This window comes from Oryctolagus cuniculus, chromosome 11 (genome assembly GCF_964237555.1).
Source record: "Oryctolagus cuniculus chromosome 11, mOryCun1.1, whole genome shotgun sequence".
NCBI classification, from domain to species: Eukaryota; Metazoa; Chordata; class Mammalia; order Lagomorpha; family Leporidae; genus Oryctolagus; species Oryctolagus cuniculus.
In genome coordinates, this window is record NC_091442.1 from 27,435,583 (window position 1) to 27,459,451 (window position 23,869).

Sequence of the window (23,869 nt, forward strand, 5' to 3'; positions counted from 1 at the left end):
AAGATAATAGAGTTCTCATATACCCATGCCATTTTCCCCCTTCCTCTGCTGTAGGAGCCCATCCAGATGCCAGGTCACATTAACTTGCCCTATTTCCCTAGGTCCACTTGGCTGTGACATTTCCCTAGGCTTTCCTTGATTTTGATGTCCTCACAGTTTTGAGGAGTGCTGGGTGGGCATAATATAGGATGCTCTACTGTGAAAATTTATCTGATTTTTTTCATGATTAAATTCAGGTTATGGGTTTGGGGAAAGAAGGCAACAGAGGAAAATCACCACTTCCCTCCTATTAAGGTACATATTTTTGACAGGATTTCTGACTGCTGCGCTTGACTTCCGACTGCGGCTGTTGATTTCTGGCTGTGGATGTTGACTTTTGACATAGATAATTGACTTTCGACTGTGGATGTTGACTTCTGGCTGTGGATGTGACCTCTGACTGTTGAGCTTGACTTCTGGCTGTGGATGAACTCTTGCTCACCTGGCTGCAGCAGTATTTGTCAGCTTTCTCCACTGTGAGGTTATTCCCCCCTCCCGTCCCTACTGCTCTGTTGGGGGGAGGGGAGTCACTGCACAGCCCACACTTGGGGTGGGGGGAGCTGAGTCCCACCTCCTCAGGGGCAGTATCCACGTCAGTTGTCTGAGACTCTCCTGCCTGAGATGCATCTCCTCTCTTCTATTTGTCAGTTTATTCAATCATTTATTTATATCAGTAGGAGTCATGATATTTATTTTATATTTGGGGTTGTAACCTAATACTACTTTATTTATTTTGGTATTCCAGCTTTGGCCACTGGGAGTTCTTTCAGTTGGCTCCTGTGCACTTTCGACATATTTCAATCAAAGTGGGTTTGTTTGTTTGTACTTCCTTGCTTTCTGGAGGATGTTGAATTCTTGATGAGTTATTTTTAAACACAAAGACACAGAGTAGACTTTAAGAACAGAGCCTGGGAGTATAAGAGCCAGGTGATGGAATGAAGAAAATTCATATTAATATAGAAAGCAAAGTATGATTTTCCAAATGAAGTCTACTTCAAGGAATTGCTTTTATTCCCTCTGTCACAGTTAACATCAGTGTTGGGAATTAAATTATAATTTGAGGGAAGAATGTCACTCAATAAGAATGCATGCAGATGGCTAAACGATACTGACTCAGTGTAATGCATAATTTAACAGGAACCCTTGTAAATTGTCATATGCCAATAAAATGTCCTAAGTGGTAAAAAGTAAAAGAAATCCAGTCTCTAGTAGACACCTATGTCCTCGAGGAGACATTCCTTCATTTATTAACAGAACTCTGACGGCTCCTGGATAGCAGTCGCTCTCCTAGCACCTGAGGTGCCCAGCCCCTTCCCTGCTAGAACTGCCACGCTCTTTGAAGAGAAAAAGCAAACTTCTCACTTTGGTGTTAATATGCATGCATTTTAGTTATCCCAGTTCACTTGAATAAGGCAAGTCCCCCAACGCATGGCTCCAATTCCAGTCACCACAATGAACGTACGTACGCTGAGGAAATCTGAGACGTACTGTGAGTGAGCAAAGTAAAAACTGCAGGCAGCACGAACTTCAGTGCTGGTTCTTCAGTCGCTATGCAAATCCCTCTAAATAACAAACGTGCATCTTGACCATTCACCAATTTTGTCATGGTCTTTTTTTTTTTTTTTTTTTTTTTTTTTTGTCATGTCTTTCAAAGTCTGCTGTTGATTGCTCCCTGCGAGTCTCAGTTTACATCCAAGACGTCAAAGCCTGCAGCTGCGTGGTCTCCTCTTTTCCCAGGGGTGAATGCACATGATGTTTTACAGAAATGAATCATTGAAAGGAGGATTTGGCCACAAAGGGACGACTGCCGCGAAGACTGGAGAAGGTGTAACTCGGGGAGGTATAGGACGAATAGGACGGAGGCGGAGTCCGAGGCGGAGCAATAGCTGACCACGGGTCCCCTGACACTGAGACACCAGAGAATTTGGAGAAGGAGAAGCTACCAAGCTGAGGGAGGAAAGTGGGGCGACAGAGGAAGTGACACCTGCAAAAAAACTTCACGTTAAAGACACTTCCGGTGAGATTCACAATCTTGGTGGCGCAAAGGGTAGGATGCAGGCAGAAAGGAGGGAAGGCGGGAAAGACGCTTGCTTCCTGTTGTAAATTATACAAAAAGGCAAACTGCCTTGGACAGGGTTTTCCAAAGGAATAACGCACTTCACTCTCAATGTTTCCAATGTGTCCAAATACAGTACACCAAATAGATACTTGCTTTATTTATTTATTTGAAAGTCAGAGTTACACACAGAGATAAAAGGAGTGGGAGAGAGAGAGGTCTTCCATCTGCTGGTTCACTCCCCAATTGGCTGCAGCAGCCAGAACTGAGCCAATTCAAAGCCAGGATCCAGGAGCTTCTTCCAGGTCTCCCATATAGGTGCAGGAGCCCAAGGACTTGGGTCATCCTCTACTGCTTTCCCAGGCCATAGCAGAGAGGGGGATGGGAAGTGGAGCAGCTGGGACTTGAACCAGTGCCCATATGGGATGCACACACTGCAGGAGGCAGCTTCAATGGCTATGCCACAGCGGGGGCCCCAATACTTGTTTTAGTATTAGTTTATTGCCCTATATGTTTGTAACTAGCAGGATGAAAGCCTTTACTATTTTGGCATCATGAAGGAAACCAGAAAGCTCACAGAAGTAGCACTTCATAATCCTTTGATCATGAAGGTCATTTTCCAGGCCTGCAGTGTAGACGATCGTGTTCCCAATCCTGCCCTGCCATGCAAAGTGGGGACTGCCCGTGTTCGGTATGCTATCCACAGAAGCAAATGCCAAGGAGAAACATGAATCAGGTCAAGAGGAACTGGAGTGCCGGCTACAGAAGGGGGGTGGCATTTCCTGCAGGGCGCTTCATGGAAGGTGCCTGGATCCTGTGACACTGGCCAGAGGCTTGGATTGGGGAGGGACTGAGCCAGGCAGACACGCTGGGAAGAAGCAGGAGAGGGGTTCCACCTGACTCCCATGGCCACCACAAGCCACTGAGGCTGTAGCCATGGTGTAGCAGGAAGCACCGTGGGGGTGACAGGTGTGCAGACTGTGGGCACAGCCCTGCGTTGTGCTTGAGTGGCCTTCTACTGGCGCAGAAGAGCCGACCGGCCAATTGTCAGGAGTTTTGCCGTCTGGTGGTTGACAGCTTGAAATTGGCCACTGAGGAGAGGATTTTCACCCAGAAATTGGCAGCACTACACATCAGTTTTTTCTGTTCAGAGTAAATTGTTAAACATTACCATCGCTGCACCTCGGCGTTTTTATTTTTTAATTTTTCTTTAAAGATTTATTTATTTACTTGAAAGGCAGAGTTACAGAGGGAGGGGAGGGAGAAGGGAGAGGGAGAGAGAGAGAGAAGGGAGAGGGAGGGAGGGATGCAGGGGAGGAATCCACACACTTGAGCCACACCTGCTGCCTCTCAGGGGATGCATTAGCTGGATGCTGGTATCACAATTAGAGCTGGGACTTGTACTTGGGGATGCGGGTGTCCCAAGTGGCACCAAACCCCAGGGAGACTAACCCTAGAGGGTAGCCAGAGCCTGTGCTTGAAGCCAACCCCAAGATGATAAGAGATACCTTGGTGGGTTTAGAGCTGGCTGTTCCTCACCTCCTAGGGAGATGCCAAGAGTCAGTGGCCAGAGTCAGCTCCCATGGCCCCTGCCCACGAATGCAGAGCCAGCTCTGGGGCTGTCAAGGACCTCGTGAAGGAGCAGCAGGAACCATGGGCAGGTGGGTATCCTGGAAGCAGGGAGGCAACTGGAGTTTATGGAAGCTTCTTGCGGGTTCCTTCTCTCAGGCTGAGGCCCTCGGAGCGAAGTCTCACGTGGCTGGGGAGGATGGAAGGAGCTGTGAGGAAACACGTCCACACGGAATCACTGCTCACCTTCAAGGACTGTCTTCTGTGTCTGACATCCCCGGAGCTGCTGTCCTAGGATCCCGGCTGTGAGTGGCTGGGCAGCCCCTGAGACAGGACTCTGCCTCTTCAGCTTTCCATCTCCAGCTCCTACCTCCCTGTCCCCGTCCCTTCCACTTGGCCACCCAGTGCCCTGTAGCAGCCATCCTGGGACTACTTGATGCTGACCTAAGCCGTGCATTCCTTTGGCCCCAGAGTCCAGCCAATGGATGGTGGCCTGTAAGGGAGCCACGGTGGAATCCCTGGGACTCTGTGGGTGCTTGGCCTGTGCCACCTCCTGCAGCACCCCTACACTTCCGGGGAGCTGGGAACCTCTCAGAGGGATCCAGAAGACTCCCAAGGGGGCTGAGAGATGTGGGTCATCTTTGGTAGACCCAGCTGGCCCTGACACTGTGTGATGTGTGATCTGGCCCCTTCTGCTGGCCCTGCTGTGCTGGGGCAGCCCTTGGCCTGCACCCCTCCTCCCAACCCCCAGCTTACCATCAGGTCTTCTGCTTCTTGAGCACAATGATGACAGAGACGCCGACTGCCAGCAGCACCTTGGGGCCCAGGAGGAGAGCTGTGAGGAGTGGAGCAGTAGATGATGACTTCCGGTCCTGGCCTGGAAATAAGGAGACAGGAGGAATCAATGGAGGGGCCACCCTGGCTGGAGTCCATTCCCAGGGGCCCTCTCTGGCCTCCTGAGGCTTCTTGGACCCAGCAATACTCTGACGCTTTGGAACCTGCCTCCTGCTCTGGCTGCCCTGGCTCAAGCCCAAGGCAGGAACCTGGGTAACGAGGGTCCTGGTGGCCGGTCACCCGTGGCTCAGGCTGCCAGGCTGTCCTCAGTGAGAGAAGCGTGGACAGTGCACACTCAGCCATGTGGTGCCGACAGGTGGCACCTGCTTTCTACTCGATCTTCACCACCCTGTAGTTAGGGAATTATTTGCTCCCCTTCTGAAGGGGAAACTGAGACTCAGAGCTTAGGAAAGGTCACGAGACGGGTGATCCAAACCTGCCGTCTCTTACAACAACCCCTGAGGCTGTGTCCCTTGGACCAAGGCAAGCCTAAGCTCCCAGGGCTGCAGGTGCAGCTACCAGCAGAGCACGCCCATGGAGTGAGGATGTCCCACAGTGAGGGCAGCAAGGTGCTCTGCTCTGCCCCAGGGTGGGCTGGAGGCCCCCGTGCCCTCAGGAGCCGAGTGAGCCACCCGTGGGAGAGGGAGAGGCTGGCTTTGGTCTGTGAAAGCTGCTGGTGGGAAAACATCCCGGCGAGTCAAGGAAGTGGGTCTCATCTTGTACTTAGGGGGCCTCCATCATTGTCCAGTCCCTTGTACCCTGGGGGGCAGATGTCATCAGAACATTTGTTGGTCACAAAAAGACCTGAAGCAGCACATATTTGGACTCTGCATTTTTACAGTGAGATGTTTGTGTTTTTAGAATTCAGCAAAGGTGGGGCAGGCGTCATGGCACACTAGGTTACTCCTCCGCCTGCAGTGCTGGCATCCCATATGGGCACTGGGTTCTAGTCCCGGTTGCTCCTCTTCCAGTCCAGTTCTCTGCCATGGCCTGGGAAAGCAGTGGAGGATGGCCCAAGTGCTTGGGCCCCTGTACCCACATGGGAGAGCAGGAAGAAGCTCCTGGATGCTGGCTTCAGATCAGCACAGCTCTGGCCATTGTGGCCATCTGGGGGAGTGAATCAACGAAAGGAAGACCTTTCTCTCTGTCTCTCTCTCTCATTGTCTGTAACCCTACCTGTCAAATAAATAAATAAAATCTTAAAAAAAAAAAAAAAAGAATTAAGCAAAGGTACTGAAATAATGTATTTTGTAAGTAAAATTGTGCTGACAGCTCCATAAGGCAGAGGGGGACCCCCGCACATGTGGCTGTGGGGGGCTGGAGGCAGACAGCTCTAGGACCCTCACTAACGGGGAGAGAGCTGCACCCCCAAGTGCACGCCTCCAACAAGGGCAGCCCTCAACACAGACTCGTTAAATAGGGAGCAAGGGAACGTCCTGGCCCAGCCCGGCCCCTCAGTTGAGAACAACCCTGACAGCCCATCCTTGCCTGTCTATCTTCGAGGGAGCTGTGGGGCCAGGCCAGCTTCCCCACCCATCAGGTGTGTTGACCCTGCCAGCGTTCCTGAATCTTCCCTGCATTCCTGCTCCATCTCAGAGTCTGCTTCCCAGGAAACTGACCCCAGGTGAGTGGTCTGGAAACCAGGCTCTAAAACGCACGTTTGGAACCCGATCACTCCTAGGCGGGCAGTGAGGAGTGCAGCGGAGGTGGCGCCCTGGCTCGCTGGTGCTGTGCTGGTCACGGCTTTCACTGGCAGTGATCTGGGGTGGTCACAGCAAGGGGACTCCAGGAACACCGGGCACTTGAAATGCTGTGGGAAGGGGTCATGCTAAGGAGTATGGGTGGAGACTGCCACTGGGCATCAACCCTTTGGCGAAAGACATTGGAGCTAAGATCGATTAACCACAAGTTAAAGGCTAAATGGGAAAGTCAAAGGACCTCCTGACAGCATTGTAGATTCTGATCTCCTAGAGCCAGAGGGCAGAAACAGCTGAGGATTCTAAGAGTAGCAGAGGTTCAGGGCAGAGCCTGCTATGCTAGGATAGGGCCCCGGTGGGAGCCCGAGATATGGGACAGCATATACGGGCCAGAGCACTCAGAGACCTTCCCTTGACTTCTAGAAGGACCAGCATAGCAAGGCAACTGCCATCTCCACAAATACCTCCCCCAAATTAAAAGAAACAAGAAATGAAAAATATATTCTATGCAAAATTGGCCTTCAACGTTACTCATGGAATAGAACTGAGAGAGAGAACGAGCAACCCCTTGGGCACAGTCTCTCCCTCGCTCGCCCCTCTCACCATCACCCGGCGGGGAAGGAAAGTGCTGGAAGAACAGAGAAGGCTCCACGCAGAGGAGCCAACATTGCACCCACCCTGACGTGGAAAACCGTCCTGTAGATCGGAGCACAGACCCTCGGAAGAAGGGACCTTGAATTAGGCCTGACCTAAAGAGCTGTGAATGCTTGCCTTTCCCCTGCAGGACACGGCAGTGGTGACCGTGAGATGGGTGGGGTCGGGGCCATTAGCTTGGGTTCTCCAGGTGGGCTTGAAGCAATCACAGGGGCCTTGGACGTGCAAAGGGGAGGCAGAGGAATCAGAGTCTCAGAAGGAGATGTGGTCGCGATGGAAGCAGAAGTCAGAGAGACGTGGGACCACTCACTAGGCGAGCTCTCACGGGTCGGGGCACTTGTGTTAGTCATGTGGTCTGGCCCTGCCAAGGCAACCGCAGGCCAGACTCAAAATTCAATACCTCTATAGCAGGCTTGTTTTTTAAGTTGACAGTTCTGTGTGGCCCCTGAATGATGTTACAAATATCTGGATGGCCCTTGGCAGAAGAAGGCTCCCCACCTCTCCATGATTTGGGCAAGGGGACAGCCTCTCCCGCCCCCACCCCCAACTCTGCACCCCAGAGCCTCCAGAGGGAGGACCCAGCCTTGCTGACCCATGGGAGGGATCACCCTCCAGGACTGCAGGGTAATGAACTCATGGGGATGTGTGGCAGTCGCATCAGTAGGAACCCTGCACAGGGTGGCAGGGACATTTGAAAAGGACAGGCACTGGGGGAGAGAAAGCAAAAGGAAGGAAGGAAGGAAGGAAGGAAGGAAGGAAGGAAGGAAGGAAGTGCTCTTTTGGAATCTTACTGGTAAAGGGGAAAAAAAGTGGAGATGGAAACGTAGGATCCTGAAAGACAGAAAAGAACCAAAAAATTAGGGGACTCAGGGCCATTTTGCTGAGGCCAGAATTGTGGCGCAGAGGGTTAAGCTGCTGCCTGGTCGCTGGCTTCTCATGTGAGTGCCAGTTGGAGTCCCAGTGGCTCCACTTTCAATCCAGCTCCCTGCTAATGTGACTGGGAAAGCAGTGGAGGATGGCCCAAGTGCTTGGGCCCCTGCACCCACTGGGAGACCCAGAAGAAGCTCCTGACTCCAAGCTTTGGATTGGCCCAGCTCCAGCTGTTTGGGTAATGAATCAGCAGATGGAAGATCGATCCTCTCTCTGTCTCCCTCTCTCCTCTCTCTCTGCCTTTCCAGTAAATAAAAAAATATATTTTTTAAAAATAAAAGAACATTTTCCCCACCATCAAAACAAACAACTCAAACTATATCAGCATATCTGGATTTTCCTATACTAACAGAGAGAGGTAAACTCAGTTAGGAATATTGTAAAAAACCCAGAAACCATACGCACGGCGCCAAAGATGTGCATCCTGTGGTATCTGGGGCTGCAACGGCTGGGGACCCCCGAAGCCCTGGGTAGGCTGTGGCGTGCAGGAGGCAGCATCGTGGATGTCGCTATAGCCTACCACGCCTCTCCAGCTTTAGTGCCAGCTAGGACGCTGCCAGACAAACTGAAAGCCTGCGGAAGGGACTGAGCCCTGCCAGCGGACAGAAGACCAAAAAGCAGACACAGGTCAGTCCCAGTGCTGCAGGCTCATTTCTTCCTGCTCCTGTGAAGACAACTTCGGACCCTGGAGATACCGCCGGGGCAAGCAGAGGAGGTCATCAAAGCTGGAGGAGGAAGGCAGCAGGGCAGGGGCCTGAGGCCTGGACAAGGACACCACGGCCAGCATCTTGGGACCCAACTCCAACCCCCAGCTGCAGAAGGCAAGCCAGGCGCAGCCCAGAGAAGAGTGGAGGTCTCAGGTCAGAGACCTACGCTCCCACCTCAAGAAAGGGGAGAAAGAACAGCAAAATAACCCCAGGGCAAGCGAGAGAAAGGAAATTAAAAAGGAACGATCAAGCAGAAAACCAAGGAAACTGCAAGCAGAAAACAGCAGAGGAACTGACTGAAACAGAGCAGGTCCTTTGAAAAGGTCAATAAAATGGAAAGACCTCCAGCGATACTAACAAAGAAAAGAGAAAGGACACATTTCCAAAAATCATAAACGAAAGAGGGGCTGTCACTACAGGCACCGCAGGTACCAGACGGGTGGCAGGGGGATACTGGGATGAATTCTACACACAGAAATTGGACAAAAACAGATAAAATGGACCAAAAATTCCTCCAAAAGCACAACCTACCACAATTTGCCCAATATGAAATGAATAAAGTGAATAGCCTTAAAAGTATTAAGAAAATTGAGTTCATAATTTTTCAACTTCGGGAAAGATTTCTGGGGGCCCACAGTTTTCACAGCAAAATCCCACAAAGCACTCAGAGATGCCTGTGCAGGAAAGCCCGAGTGAGCGTCTCAGCTGCTTAACCAGGAAACACCGAGCCGCTCACGTGGGGTCCTGTGCTGCTGACGTGAGTCCATCAGGATGGGTCCCACACTCAGCAGTGGTGACTCCTGGAGTGTGGGTTTGGAGGAGACAGCAGACTTTAAACTCTGCCCACTGTTTACAGATTTCCAGAGAATTCTTCAATATGCATGACCACAACTTGTAACATTTTTTATAAAAAAGGATGAGGTTAAGATAAAATTTCAAAAGAGCCAGGCCAGCTGGAGGGGCGGCCTCACCAAGGCTGGTGTCTGTGCCCTGCTCCTTAGGCGGGGCAGAGACCTGCAGGGTGTGGCTTCTGGTGACTGCTGGCTGCCGGTCATGCTCCACCTGGCAGGACAGTACCACATCTTCCCTGTGGGCGGAGGAGTTCACCAGGAGCCAGCTCGTGCGGTTGTAGGTCCCGTCCTTGTTCTCCACCAGGGTCCAAGCCGTCTCTGTCCGGGGCACGTTTCCATTCTCCAGCCAGCTCAGCTGCACGTTCCGGGGGTAGAACTTGTCCACGTGGCAGGTGACGTTCACCTGGGTCCCTGCCCCCATGGGCTGCTGTGTGACCTCCACAGTGGGGGGAACTGAAACAGCAGGGCAGAAGCTCTGAACTTGTGGGACAGGCAGATCCTGGAGGAGGGGCCGAGTAACTCGGCTCCCACCACCAGGGCCAGGGCACCCCTGCGACAGGGCCAGGCATGCAGCAGTCACATGCATGTCTACACATGCATGACATCACTAAACATGGTGCCAAGCACACAAGCAGTACTCAAGACAGGGAGCTCCCATTTGGGCAACAACGAGTGAAACCAACAAGCCTGGGGCTGGCTCTGTGGCATAGCAGGTAAAGCCACCACCTGCAGTGCTGGCATCCCATATGGGTGCCGGTTCGAGTCCTGGCTGCTTCACTTCTGGTCTAGCTCTCTGCTATGGCCTGGGAAAGCAGCAGCAGATGGCCCAAGTGCTTGGGCCCCTGAACCCACATTGGAGACCTGCAGGAAGCTCCTGGCTCCTGGCTTTGGATCAGTGCAGCTCCGGCCATTGCAGAGTGAACCAGCGGATGGAAGACCTCTCTCTCTCTCTCTCTCTCTCTCTCTCTCTCTCTCTGCCTCTCCTTCTCTCTGTGTGTAATTCTGACTCTCAAATAAATAAATAAATCTTAAAAAAAAAAAAGAAAGAAATCAACAAGCCCAAACCCTGGATGCAGGAGGAACGTGGCCACTGCAGAGACAGGGGCTTGGCTCACACAGGTGCTCAGCACCTGCAGAATATTCTGGAATGGTAGAATGAGAGGAGTAACTGGCACAGCACTTGGCACGCAACCAGGCTTCACCCGGCAGCTGCCACTCAAAGGTCAGAGACTGGCACGCCAGCCACTGGGGTGGACTGGTACGGGGCCAGTGGGCAGGGCTGCTGGGAATTAGAGGCAGCAACTCAGGCCCCAGAGCAAAGCCAGCAGGGGCAGGCACGGCAGCCAGGTGTGGGCGTGGGTGGGGGTGCGGTCGTCTACCTCGGATGGTCTCAGACAAGTTGGCAGTACCACGGAGAGGGGGGCCTCCCTGCACAGTGATGTGGGCCACCTCGCAGATGACCTGGGAGTGCACATCGCTGGAAGCCAGGGCCACCTTGACGGTGCTGGAGACGTGGTAGGAGACGCTTTCTCCCACGGGGTACACGCTGGTCTGGAAGGCCGGGAGCTCGTTCCCATTTTTGAACCATTTCAGGCTGATGTTGCGGGGGGAGAAGCCGTGGGACTCACACGTGAAGTCCACTGTCTGCTCCGGGGTGGACCTCGCCCCAGGCCCCGACACCTTCGGGGTGGAGGGCTTGGCTACAAAAGGAGCATCAGACAAGAAAGAGGATCATGATGACCTGGCGACAGGCAGTGACTCACGTCACGTCAATCTTTCTAATCATGCTGGGGGGACAGAGGGGGTCGCGGAGTCTCCCAAGGCCAGACAGTGAGTGACAGGCAGGGCACGCACAGGGGCACTCCCAAGTCTGAGTTCAAGTCCTCTACAAGGCCTACTCCCTCCAGCCCTGCCCAGGAACAGAATCACAGCTGCCCTCTCCTCTGTGCTAACTCTTCCCAGCAGCCTCCCCAGGAAACCTTGCAAACCTCAGACAAAGTGTTTCTAGAAGCAGATGCAGGGGGCACTGGGCAGTCTCTCTGCTCTCACAGCTGGACCCGGGACGACCAGGACCAGGAGGTGGACCTGACACACCCCGCTGGCCTCTGAGAAATGGGACGGCAGGCATTTCTCCTCCAGACTTGCATCGAGAGTTACACGAAGCCAAGGCTTTGGAGACGGCACCCAAGGTGCGCCACAGAAACAAACGTCACGGGTCTCTCCCTTGAGCCTGGGTCTGCTTCTATCCAGAGCTCTCCCTCCAGGGAGTAGCGAGTCTACTCTGCATCTCCCACAAACATTCCAGCAGGGCCCAATCTGTGCCAGGGCCTCCCTGAGAGGGGAGAAGGGCAAGGGGTCTTCTGCGGAGCCCGCTGTGGACTGCGAACAAAGATCACTGAGTGCCGAGACAGCCAAGGTGGTTAATTTCCCAGTGGCTCCTGAGCTCCAGGAGACGCAGGCACAGCCCCCGAGCCGGCAGAAGCACCTCCTGCAAGCACACACGGGGTGAGGCAGAAGAGCCAGGGCAGCCCCTCCCTGTAGCCAGCTCCTGCGGGGGTCTCCAAAGTGCTAAGATCACACCCAGCTTTTATGTGGGAGAGGTCAGGCCACAGGGGACACAGGTGTTTGCTCCTGTGAGTATTCAACCTGCTCCCCAACACCCATCACATATTTTGAATCATAAAGAGGGTGCTGAGGCCAGCGCTGTGGCACAGCGTGTTAAGCTGCCACCTGCACCACCAGCGTCCCCTATCAGGGCGCCAGTTAGAGTCCTGGCTCCTCTGCTTCCAATGCAGCTCCCTGCTAATGCGCCTGGGAAAGCAGCAGAAGATGGCCCAAGTGCTTGGGTCCCTGCCACCCACGTGGGAGACCTGGATGAAGCTCCTGACTCCTGGCTTTGGCCTGGCCCAGACCTGGCCACTGAGGCCATTTGGTGAGTGAACCAGCAGATGGAAGATGTCCTTCTGTCTCTGACATTCACTAAGCCTTTCAAGTTTAAGGTTTTTTTTCTTTTTAAAGATTTATTTATTTATTTGAAAGTCAGAGTTACAGAGAGGAGAGGCAGAGAAAGAGGTTGGTCTTCCATCCACTGGTTCATTCCCCAATTGGCTTCAATGGCTAGAGATGCACCAATTCAAAGCCAGGATCTATGAGCTCTTCTGGGTCTCCCATGTGGGTGCAGGGGCCCAAGGACTTGGGCCATCCTCTGCTGCTTTCCCAGGCCATAGCAGAGAGCTGGATTGGAAGTGGAGCAGCTGGGTCTCAAATCAACGCCCATATGGGATGCCGGCGCTTCAGGCCAGGGCATTAACCCACTGTACCACAGCACCAGCCCCTAACTTTGTTTTTAAAGGTGTTATTTGATCAGTCAAGTCATCAAGACCCCAGCAGCCCAGACGTCCCTTTGTGGACAACGGGCACTGCACTCAACGTTTGGGATCTGAGATTCCCCACCTACGGACTCCACTGAGTACGGATCAAACTGATCTCAGGAACAAAATTGTACTAAACAAGCAGACTTCTTTTTCTTGTCACTATTCCCTGAACAATACAGTATACCAGTGATTTCCATAGCATTACATTGTAATGGGGCTTAGAAGTAAGCCGGAGATGATTTAAAATCTCTGGGAAGATGTGCATAGGCTATGGGCAAAACGATCGGAGCATCTGCAGATTTTGCTAACTTTGGGGGTCCTGGAACGAATCCCCCCAGGCTATCACCATTTGTGAGGGGGGTCTTGGGAGCCCAGCAGCCCCATGAGGTGGGTGCCCGTGGAGACTCAAGGAGGCAGTGGCTGGCCAAGGGCACACAGCTGGTAAAGGGTGGGGCCCATCCCACCCCACACAGGCTGATCTTAGCAACCCCGTTCTTATCTTTTCAGAGCCCCAAATCTCTGTTTAAATCAGATAACATTACCACCCTAGTGAGAAGGAGTGAGGAGGGATGCAAGTCAGAGACTGGCAGACAGTAGGTGCTGAATAAGTAGCACCCGTGACTGTGCACCGGTGCCCTGCTCATTCCTGGTTCTGAACCTGCAGGTGTGTTCGGTGGCGGCAGCAGGCTGGGCGCAAGCAAAGGCTCCTAGCAGCGTTCAAATCCGGCCCCAGCAGCAGCCACAAAACCCAAATGGGCACAGGAGAAGAAATCACCCAGGGAGGTCGCGCCCCCTCCCCTTAATGATCCCCAGGAGAGGAGCCTGGCGAGTGGGCTTGCAAAGCCCCAGCAAGACCACAGGTGTCTCGGGTGTGCAACTGCCGGGCACTGGAAGCCTGGGGATAGCAGGGGTGGACCTCAGGGACCTGAGGGCTGTGCAGGAGGGAGGGTCTGTGGCTGCAGGCCAGGACCTGAGGGCCCTCGCTGAAACAGGCAGGTTTCAGATGCTGAGACTGGATCTAGCTCAGTGTATCTGGGACGTGTGTGGGAGGGGTCCTACCAGGTCTCTGGGGCTCACGAGGGCTGCCCAGGCTCCTGCTGTTCTGAAGCATCCGCACCCTCACAGCTGTTCTCACCCCAGTCCCAGGGGCCACCTGTGCAGGGAAAACCCCACTGCTCCTCTGTGGCCTCAGGCTTGCTCAGGGCTTCGGGGCCTTGGCCCTGTTTCAGCATCTTCCGGTAGAATTAAGACATCATCTGCCCAGGACCTCAGCAGGTGGGTTCTGTTGGAATGTCCAGGCCGAGCCTGGCTCTGGGACTTTGCTCAGTGTCCCAGGTGATTCCAAGGAGCCACCTGAACCCACCCAGACCCTGTGTCCATCCGGGGCTTGGAGAAGAAGTGACCATCCAAGGTCACGTGGCCCGGCCGCAGCCTCAATCTCCATTATCCAGCACCCCGGCCCCTGGCGCTACTCTCAGCTCCTCACAGGACTCGACTCAGCCCTGCCCTGCTGGGGGCAGGGTGCCAGGGAGACCCCAAGGCCCCTGGGGGAGCACCGTGTGCTGGGGCACAGCCAGGCGGGCCTGGGCAGGTGGGCTACAGCGCACTCTCCTGGCCACCGCACTACTGAAGCACGGGGACAGCCCTGAGCCCAGTGACCAGGGCTCTGAGCTTGTCCTCTGCAGGCCTCACAGAACCCATCGGGGCTATGATCATCCCCATCTCACAGGTGGGGAACAGGACTGCGGGGAAGCCAGGCCTGGCCCGGGATCGCACTCCTTGGCCAAGCCCACATCACAGACCCTGGAAGCAGCCCTTGACGCCCAGTGCCTGCTCCGGGCTGCGTGATTTCCTTCTGCGTCTCCCAAAGGTGCCCCAACTGCCAGCATTTTAAAGATGTGAACACTGAGGCTGTCGGAAACCAAGGCCCTGTGTCCTCACCCTCACTGCAGCCCCTGGACATGTCCTGTCCCCCTCGCCCTCCCTCCATGTTCCCAGGTTCCCCTGGAGCCCGCGCCCTGGGAGATTTGTTGACTCCAAGCAACTCTAGCGGGAAGCCCTCCTGGGTGCCCGGCCTGGAGACCCTGGATGAGAGGGGAAGCCGGGGGCTCCTGCTGGGGGCTCGCTCACAGGGCGCGCACTCCCTGAGGAAAACGCCAGTGCTCAGTCCTGGTCCTGTCAGACACGGGGGCGGAGCCGCGACCCACCCGGGGGCGGAGCCTGCAGGCTTCCCGCCCTTTCCGTGGTCGCCTTTCAGGAGCCTGAGGGAGGGGACCTGGAGGGGCCTTTTCACCCCGGGACCAGGCACACAGTAGGCGGCACAAGAGCCTGCTGCACAGAGAGACGAGGGGCCACTCTGATGGGAAGCACCCCCTGGAGGCAGCAGGCGAGGCCTGGGCGGAGTCCCTCTGACTGGCCGTCCCCCGCTGCGGGGCAAAGCCTGGGCCGGCTGCAGAGGGGGTGCAGACGTCCCCTAGAGGAGCAGCCTTGAGCAGGAGCACAGACCCTGCAGCCTCGACTGTCCTCATCTGTGGAAGGGGAGGAAACCAGGCTGGGAAAGTGAGCGCCCGCACGGCCGCTGGTTCTGGGGCCCACAGAACGCAGGGTGTCATGGGCCGGGCGAGGTACCGCCCAGCAGACAGCACGCAGGCCCGCAGCGTACTCACCACTCACAGACACCTGCGTGCCTCCTCCAGACTTAAACTCCACGTCATCGGCATCCTGCTTCCGAAACCTGACGCAGTAGTAGGTGCCGGCGTCAGCTGGGGTGATGTCACGGATGCGGATGGAAAAGTCCATGTTGTTTCGCTTTGTGGTGTCTGAGACGTTTGTGACTCGGGGGTCTTGGTCTCCCTTGAAGTTGTAGATCATCTTCCGGTCTGGCCCAGCCCCCCTGAACCACTTCATGGGCCCCACGGGCAGCAGGGTGTTTATGGTGCAGCGCAGAGTGACCGCGTCTCCCTCTGCCACTGACACCCACCGGTCAGGCTGAGTCACCTGCAGCTCCTCCTGTGCTGCCGCTGCTGGGGGAAAGACACAGACCTTACCTATCCATCCTCTCGTGATCCTGTTTACATCGGAAGCGTGTGCCACACTCTATGTACTATGGCCCTAAAATACCCCATGTTGGGCATATTGCTCCAACATAATGAATGACAAATATTTAACGCTTATATTGACTTGATAAATGGAAGCCCATAAACTCCCATTAATAAGGTCCGAAGTAAGTTGAACCAGATCTTTTGAGGATTAACATTTCTTATATAAACCTAATGAATAGCTGGTTAACCGGCTGCTTGCACATCTGACAGCACAATTTTGCTTGTTCTTAAATATTCAGAAAAAATTAAAAAACAATGGATTCATCATGCGACACAACCCTACACCATAAGGCATTTACCTAGCTCCCCATAGCCAATCATCTATTATTGAAATCACTGGTTCTACTCAATCAACAACTTTGCTCGTAGATATTGGCTGACTTATTCTGTTCTCTAACCACAGCTGCTCAGCTGCCATCGGCCCCCACCTCTACGGGACACTGTTCCTCCTTCCCAGGCCACCCCAAGGGGACCTCAACAGTTTTGCCACCAGACACAGTCTTTGCACATAAGCTCTTATCGACACCCCCTTTCTCCAGGTGGGACACATCATCATCACTAGTCTCCTTCAAGGCCATTCATTTGAAACTCTTATTAATGACACCAAATCCAGTATCTGTAAGTTCTCTGGGGTTTTAGCAGCAGCATATTTCCTGTACATACTTTTTACATATAAATTAAAACCAGCAGTCACCATTATTGTCTTCAAATCCAGCCAGTAGACAAAGCCAAACTCCCTTACTGTAGAGGGTTTTCCAACCTCTGTCATGCGTCCTGGGGTCTCTAGACTACTCCCAGTGGCCTTAATGATAGCACCAAGCAGGTGCCAACAGTGGAGCATCATTTGGCTCCTTTCCTCATGCAGATATTTAAACCCCGGGGTCATAAATTTTTTTAAAAGGTTTATTTATTCATTTGAAAGTCAGAGTTACATAGAGAGAAGGAAAGCCAGAGAGAGGGAGAGGGAGAGGGAGAGAGGAAGAGAGGGAGAGAGAGAGAGAGAGAGGAGAGAGAGAGAGAGAGAGAGGTCTTCCATCTGCTGGTTCACTCCCCGATTGGCCACAATGGCTGGAGCTGAGCCGATCTGAAGCCAGGAGCTTCTTCTGGGTCTCCCACATGGGTGCAAGGGCCCAGGGACTTGGGCCATCTTCTACTGCTTTCCCAGGCCATAGCAGAGAACTGGATGTGAAGTGGAGCAGCTAGGTCTTGAACCAGCGCCCATATGGGATGCTGGCACTGCAGGTGGCAGCTTTACGTGCTATACCACAATGCCGGCTCCTAGAGTCATAAATTAGTGATATTAAAGAGGGTGGAGAATTGATCCAATTGTGGTGCTTAGGAGTGGGACTAGTGGGGGGGGGTCCTTAAGTTGGTGGGGGGGGGCTGTCATTGGAAGGTAGCTCTTGTGAGATGGTTGATTATAAGCACCTGAGTCAAGCCTAACTGTGCTCTCTTGTGTTGTAGCAGGTTGAGCCATCACTTGCGACACCACCATCCTATATTAAAGTAATGGTTCAAGTCCCAGCTATTTCACTTCTCATCCAGACTCCTATTGATGTGCTTGGGGGGGCAGCAGAGATGGCCCAAGTACTTGGGCCCCTATTACCCACACGGGTGACCCAGATGGAGTTCCTGGCTCTTGGCTTTGTCCTGGTCTAGTCCTGGCTGTTGTGTCCATTTGAGGAATGAATTAGTGGATGGCCAATCTGTCACTGCCTCTCTGTCCCCCTACCCCCATGCTGGTACATGTGTCGCTCTGCCTTTTAAATAAATAAATCTTTTAAAAAGTGCCTTATAAACTTAAAACTATAAAACATTGCTGAAATCAATTTAAAAAGAAAGAATAAATGAAAAAAAAGATCAAATGGACCTGTTTATGGATTTAAAGACTTAGTATTACTAAGATGTCAATACTAGCCAAAGAAATCCACAGATTCTATGAAGTTCCTATCAAAATGTCAGTGGCATTTTTGGGGGGACATAAATGGAAAAGATTATTCTAAAATTCACATGAAATCTCAAGAGAGCCCAAATAATCAAAATAATATTGAAAAATAAAAATATGGAAGAATTATACTTGGAAGAATTATGCTTCCTTATTTTAAAACTTCAAAGCTCTACAAATTCAAAGCAGTGTGGATAGACACATGGACTAAGGAGACAGAATAGAGAGTCAATAAATAATTTCACTTATGGTTAATTGCTTTTCTTCTTTAAGATTTATTTATTTATTTGAAAGGCAGAGTTACTGGCAGAGAGAGGGACAGACAGAGAAAGAGGTCTTCCATCTGCTGGTTCACTCCCCAAATGGCTGCAATGGCTACACTGGGCTGATCTGAATCCGGGAGCCAAGAGCTTCCTCTGGGTCTCCCACATGAGTGCAGGGGCTCAAGCACTTGGACCATCTTCCACTGTTTTCCCAAGTCATTAGCAGGGAGCTGGATTGGAAATGGAGCATCCAGAACTCAAACCCATATGAGATGCTGGCATCACAGGTGGAGGCTTAACTTACCATGCCACAGCACAAGCCCTGGTTAACTGCTTTACAACAAAAGTGCCAAGAACATTCAATGGGAAAAGAACAGTTTTTTCAATATGTCAGATATCCACATGCAAGTTAATGAACATAGACCCTTACCTCACCCCATATACAAAACTCAAGGAGGGGTGCTGTAGCACAGCAGGTTAAGCTGCCATCTAGAATGCTGGCATCCCATGGTGCTCCAATTCTGATCCAACTCTCTGGTAATGCACTTGGGAAAGCAGTGGAGGATGGTCCAAGTGCTTGAGCCCCTGAACCCACAGGGGAGACCCAGATGAAGCTCCTGGCTCTTGGCTTTGGCCTGGCCCATCCCCGGCCATTGTGGCCATCTGGGAAGTGAACCAGTGCATGGAAGATATCTATCTCTGTCTCTCTGTATCTCCCTAATCAGTAACTCTGCCTCTCAAAAAAATTAAGTCAATCTTAAAAAAAAAAAAAAGGTAACTCAAAATGATCAAAGACCTAAGTAAATTAACCAAAAGTATAAAACCCTTAGGTAAAATGGGAAAACTCTTCATGGCATTGGATTTAGCAATGATTTCTTCAAGATGAAACCAAAAGTATAAGGAATCAAAGTAATGCGGATGAACTGAACTAAAACATTTGTGCATCAAAGGACACTATCAAGAAAGTGGAAAGAGTGCACAGAATGGGAGGAAATGTTTCCAAAGCATGTATCTCAGAAGAGATTAATATCAGAGACATATAAAGAACAGTTGCCACTCAACCACAAAATTATAAAATGGACAAAGGACACGAATATGCGTTTATCCAAAGAAGACACACAAATAGCCAATAAGCACAAGAGAATACACTTAGAAACACTAGTAATTAGGATAATGTAGGTCAGGACCACATGAAAACAGGCATGGGGGCTGGCGGTGCTGGCTGGAGAGCATTGGCTTTGTCCACGTGTTCCTTGATACTAAAGCCACTCTGGATACGCGTCTGGATTCCCTCATGCTCAGCCAGCTGACCACAAAGCGCTGCATCCCACTGGTGACACACAGCACACTCATGCCTTCTCCACGGTGGCCTCGGCTACTGCTTTTCCATTCAGGGCACAGGACTTCTCGCTCACCGCCTCAGTGAGTTCACACGCATCACTGTAAGCTCAGGCCAGGCACCAGAGAAAGTCCCGCCGGCTCCCATACACTAGCTTGTCGTTGAGCAGGAGCTGGGGGCCTTCTCGCCTGTTCTGCTCACCGCCCGGGTGCAGTTCGTCCCCCTGCTGCAGGACTGGCAGTGCATCGTCCAGGTCCAAGGAGTCTCCGGCAGGACCTGCAGCTGCCTCTGCCTCCACTTCCAGGCCCAGAGGATCCCTTCTCCCCTTATTCATGGTCTCACAGCTGACTTCATCTTCCCCATCCTCACTCTCCTTGTCAGAGTCCCGCTCACAGTCAGACCCAGCACTGGCTGTGGCGTAACCGCCTTCACTCTCTGCATCTGTGTACATGGCTCCCGAGGAGGCCGTGAGCTGCACAGAGCTGGAGTCAGAGGAGCTGCTCCTCTCCTGGGCAAACAGGAACCTTCACTGCAGAGCCACTCTCCGAGGCTCTTCCATGTGGGATCGGACCTCCCCAACAATTTCCCCAGCAAGTCCTTGCAGGCTGCTTCTCCGCTCCTCCACCTCCCGGCTCCTGGCTGCTGGCAGCGCCACAAGACCGTTCAGCGTGAAGTCCAGGCTGTCTAGCACCTTCTCCTGCCCTTCCTGTGGAAGGCCGGGCAGCACCGCGGCATCGCCTGCCTCACCCGGGATGGCCCCTAACAGCATCGCTTGGCATCCAGGCTCTGGTCTGTCCATAGTCCAGGGAGTTGGGCAGCCTCTGGCTCTGGCCATGGCGCTGAGTCCGTTTCCACTGCTGGCTGTAAAGGCCGCACAGGAATCCAAAGCCAGCAGCAGCACCCAGCAGCAGTCTCAGCCCGGCACAGGGTGCTTCCCAGAGCCCCCAGTCTAGACATGTTGCACCCGGCCACCAACCACCATGGCAGCAGCTGCCACTGCCTCATTCTGTCAATTGATGGAGTCTTTGCACCTGCTGTTTGCCAGACAGGAAGGCTTTACCCCAGATAGCCATGTGACCCACTCCCACAGCTGTTTTAGATCTTTGCTCCGATTTCTGCTTCTCAGGAAGCTCACCTAGACCACCCTGTTTTTTTCTTTCTTTTTTTTTTTTTAAAGATTTATTTATTTGAAAGGCAGAGTTACAGAGAGGCAGAGGCAGAGAGAGAAAAAGAGAGAGAGGTCTTCCATCTGCTGGTTCACTCCCCAGATGGCTGCAATGGCTGGAGCTGCGCTGATCCGTGGCCAGGAGCCAGGAGCTTCTTCCAGATCTCCCATTTGGTGCAGGGGCCCAAGGACTTGGGCCACCTTCTGCTTTCCCAGGCCATAGCAGAGAGCTAGATCGGAAGAGGAGCAGCCAGGACTCGAACTGGCACCCATATGGGATGCTGGCACTACAGGCAGTGGCTTTACCTGCTACACCACAGTGCCGGCCCCAACCACCCCCTGTTTTCAATCCATATCCCCCCACAGATCTCATTTCTCTTACCCAGCTCTACATAATTTTGCCTCAGCCCTTAGTGTTGCTCATTCCCCACATCAGGGCCCTACATGTTGTGTGAATTGGTTACGGTCATTTCCCGCAGTGGGATCTGAGGTCCACAAGCACAACCAGTTGGTGTTATCCAAGCCCTTGTCACAGCTCCTGGCACATAATAGGTACCTCCTAATGTGCGATTCCTCCCTGGGACACTGAAGGCTTTCCTGTGGATCATTTCTGTACAGTTGTCAGAAGCTGTTTCTCCTCTAGATGACTTGGCAAAAACAACCAAAACCAATTCGCATAGACACAGAAGCAGAAGAGCCCAGGAGAAGGAAACCACAAGCCCTGGTGTCCACGCCCCAGGCGCCTCCTCTCCACCCACAGGCAGAGGCTGTGGGACAAAGGTCGCAAGCTTGAGTGTTTAAGAACGAGTGAACCTGAGAGCTTGCCGCCAGCCCCCCCCGAGGTCAAAGTGTGGTGCTGCCACTTGCCGATGAGGAACCTTACTGCTATCAGGCCTTTCGTTTCCTTACTGGTCAGGCGGAGCGACAAGGGTCCCTTAGATATAACGATCACACTGGATGGGGACCCTAACACATTTCCAACAGTGTCTGGCACCTGGTGAGTGTTCAAGAAATGGAACAGGGGCCGGTGTTGTGGCAAAACCTGTTAGGCTGCCGCTGGTGGCACCAGCATGCCATCTGGGTGTCGGTTTGAGTCCCAGCTGCTCCACTTCCGATCCAGCTCCCTGCTAATAGCCTGGGAAAGCAGAGAAGATGACCCAAGTGCTTGGTCCCCTGCACCTACAAGAGAGACCCAGAAGAAGCTCCTGGCTCCTGGCTTCTGCCTGGCCCAGACTCAGCCATTGCAACCATTTGGGGAGTGAACCAACAGATGGAAGCTCTTTCTCTCGCCTCTGCCCCCGTAAATCTCTCAAACAAATCTTTTCTAAAAAACGGAAACGTTATGACTCTGTAGATTGTGAGGAACGAGGTCTCAGCTGACATCAGCCCACGACCTGGGTGTAGACATAATTACAGTCAGAGGCAACAGCAGCGGCAGAATCTCTTTCATCCCCTCTTCCTCCCCGCCACCCCAAGCACAGAAGAACAAGTTCCCAGCCTGTAAGGCACAGAAATTGTGCTTTGAGAGAGCACTCATTTTACCAGGGGAGAATTTTGCTCACCTGAAGAGCTTAGGGGAGGACAGAGAAGCGGAAAGTGCGGGAAGGTGGCTGGGCGGCCGGAAGGCCAAATGTCTAACGTGCCTTTTGTGCTGCAACAGTCGCCAAAGGCTTCTTCAGATTCCTATCTGTGTGCCTGTGTCTTCGCGTGTGTCCGCTTGTGTCTCTTGTCCACCTACATACACATGTACACACAGAGTGCCATTCACAAATGTGTGTGTGGCCTCGCACGCTGGTGCACAGGTGGTTTTGAGGATCCAGGGACATAGTAATGCATGACAACCTCCGCAAAACAGCAAGTGTCCAGGGCGCTGTTTCTGAAAGCCTGGGAACGGACGCAGCAGAGTTTTCAGCCTAGAGATGGAGCAGTGGGGTGGGCCACGGTCGCTCCTCACTGCTTCTCTGCCTCTCCTGATTTTCTGAGAGCAGACTGCACCGGCTTCCGACGGCACAACACTGCTAAAAGGACGAAGCCTGGAGCTGGCCAGCCTGGATGTGGGTCTTGGCTCTTCCACGACTGAAGGAGGTGCCCTTGAGCTCATGCCTCTCTCTGCCTCAGTTTCTCCACGGGAGGAGGATTTATCGCCCAGGGATGTTCAGAGCACAGAGTGTGAGGGACTATGCCCTCTGGTCAGAAGAGCTCATTAGTGAACGGCTACTGCTGTCACTCAGGTGCAGCGGGTGTGAAGCAACCTTAGAGCTAGACTCCTGCTCTCTGTGTCCCCTGAGGTGGCATCACAGCTGGAGCAATGTGGGGAACAGGGAGGGCTGCTGTGCCCAGCCAGCGATCACGGGGTCAGCTCCACGGCAGAGAGGGGGAAGCGCTCCGGGAGCTCTGAGCAGGGGCTCCCCAGGCTGCACAAAGACAAGCCCTGGCTTGGAGCCAGGCAGCGCTCTCAGCTGCCTCTGAGCTCACTCTGGGGCCCCGGGCAGGTGGCCTTGTCCCTCAAAACCTCAGGACTTGCAAGGATTTAAATAATGATCCTTCGGAAAAACTTCTGTTGATGAAAATGTTATGTAAGTAGAAGTGAATATTAGTGCTGTTGCTTGGAGCGTTTCTGCTTCAAGGCTTCCGGCCACTGCTGCAGAGAGAATGCTCGGGTTCCTGGCTCTGTGCTCTCAGTAATGCCCAGCCCTTGGTCTGTCACAGCACCACCCAAGTGTGTCTGGAGTCCCTGCAAGTCCTCGGGCAGGAGGGGTCAGGGGACAGGGAGTCGTCTGCCCCCTGGCTGTACTTACCTGTGAGTTGCAGCAATAGCATCAGCAGCAGGAAAGCACAAGGAAGAGGGGGCTGAGAGGCAGGGGCAGGCATTGCGGAGGCCTCCGGAGCACCTTTGTGCAGCCGTCTGTGCTGGGGGGATTCCCGTGTGCTCCTGGGCTCGGGGAGAGATGCTCTGCTTCCTGCACCACAAGGGGAAGTGGCTGTGACAGCGTCGCCTTCCAGATGGTGAAATAGAAATTCGGCAGGGCAGGCAGCTGCCAGGAGTTACTCAACATGCACTTTTAGAGAGACAGGGTCCCTGGATGACCCCTGCAAAAGTCCCTTTAACCAAAGATGCAAAGCTGAGCAACTTAGGCTCGAGGAGTGACTGGGGCTGCGGCCCACGTCCCCGGAACAGAAGCTTCAGACTGGTGAGCACATTTTTCTACCCTCAGACGTGGGCTTTGACACACGAGCGCTTTCAGCATTTTGGCTTGTTGATGTGAAGACTGAAACATTTAAAATTAAATTGGATTGAGATGAATATATAATGAGTTGGTGTATATGCTAATTTGATGTGTTATT

General features: G+C 53.0%; 1 protein-coding gene, 1 long non-coding RNA gene and 1 pseudogene across 5 annotated transcripts; 1 reads left to right on the plus strand and 2 right to left on the minus strand.

The window, feature by feature from the left end:
* Window positions 1-1,603: 1,603 nt before the first annotated feature.
* LOC138844322 (uncharacterized) lies at window positions 1,604-5,712 on the plus strand. The gene is made up of 2 exons (XR_011379959.1): window positions 1,604-2,056; window positions 3,824-5,712. It is a non-coding gene; the product is annotated as an uncharacterized lncRNA (long non-coding RNA).
* On the minus strand, window positions 3,285-23,530 carry LOC100350480 (signal-regulatory protein beta-1). 4 transcript variants are annotated; one of them, XM_070051988.1, is made up of 6 exons: window positions 23,323-23,530; window positions 15,378-15,734; window positions 10,717-11,037; window positions 9,458-9,790; window positions 4,421-4,541; window positions 3,285-3,854 (listed from the first exon to the last, which is right to left on the minus strand). In XM_070051988.1, exons 1-5 carry the CDS (start codon window positions 23,393-23,395, stop codon window positions 4,423-4,425), a joined length of 1,203 nt encoding a protein of 400 aa, XP_069908089.1. In that variant the 5' UTR covers window positions 23,396-23,530; the 3' UTR covers window positions 3,285-3,854; window positions 4,421-4,422. The 4 variants fall into 4 exon arrangements, with proteins under 4 accessions (XP_069908089.1, XP_008254428.3, XP_069908092.1 ...); XM_008256206.4 differs by having other exon boundaries at window positions 3,285-3,873; XM_070051991.1 differs by having other exon boundaries at window positions 15,378-15,731; window positions 23,323-23,499.
* Window positions 19,201-20,316, minus strand: LOC108176686 (regulator of microtubule dynamics protein 3 pseudogene; annotated as a pseudogene).
* Window positions 23,531-23,869: the final 339 nt, after the last annotated feature.

What these genes read in the sequence shown, in the direction of transcription:
- LOC100350480 (XM_070051988.1), bottom strand. Translation starts at nt 23,395, where the DNA reads ATGCCTGCCCCTGCCTCTCAGCCCCCTCTTCCTTGTGCTTTCCTGCTG. An exon ending in CACGCAGGTGTCTGTGAGTG is followed by an intron (nt 11,038 to 15,377) that starts GTGAGTACGCTG and finishes CTCCTTTTGTAG; the next exon opens with CCAAGCCCTCCACCCCGAAG. An exon ending in GGGCACAGACACCAGCCTTG is followed by an intron (nt 4,542 to 9,457) that starts GTGAGGCCGCCC and finishes CCTTATTTCCAG; the next exon opens with GCCAGGACCGGAAGTCATCA.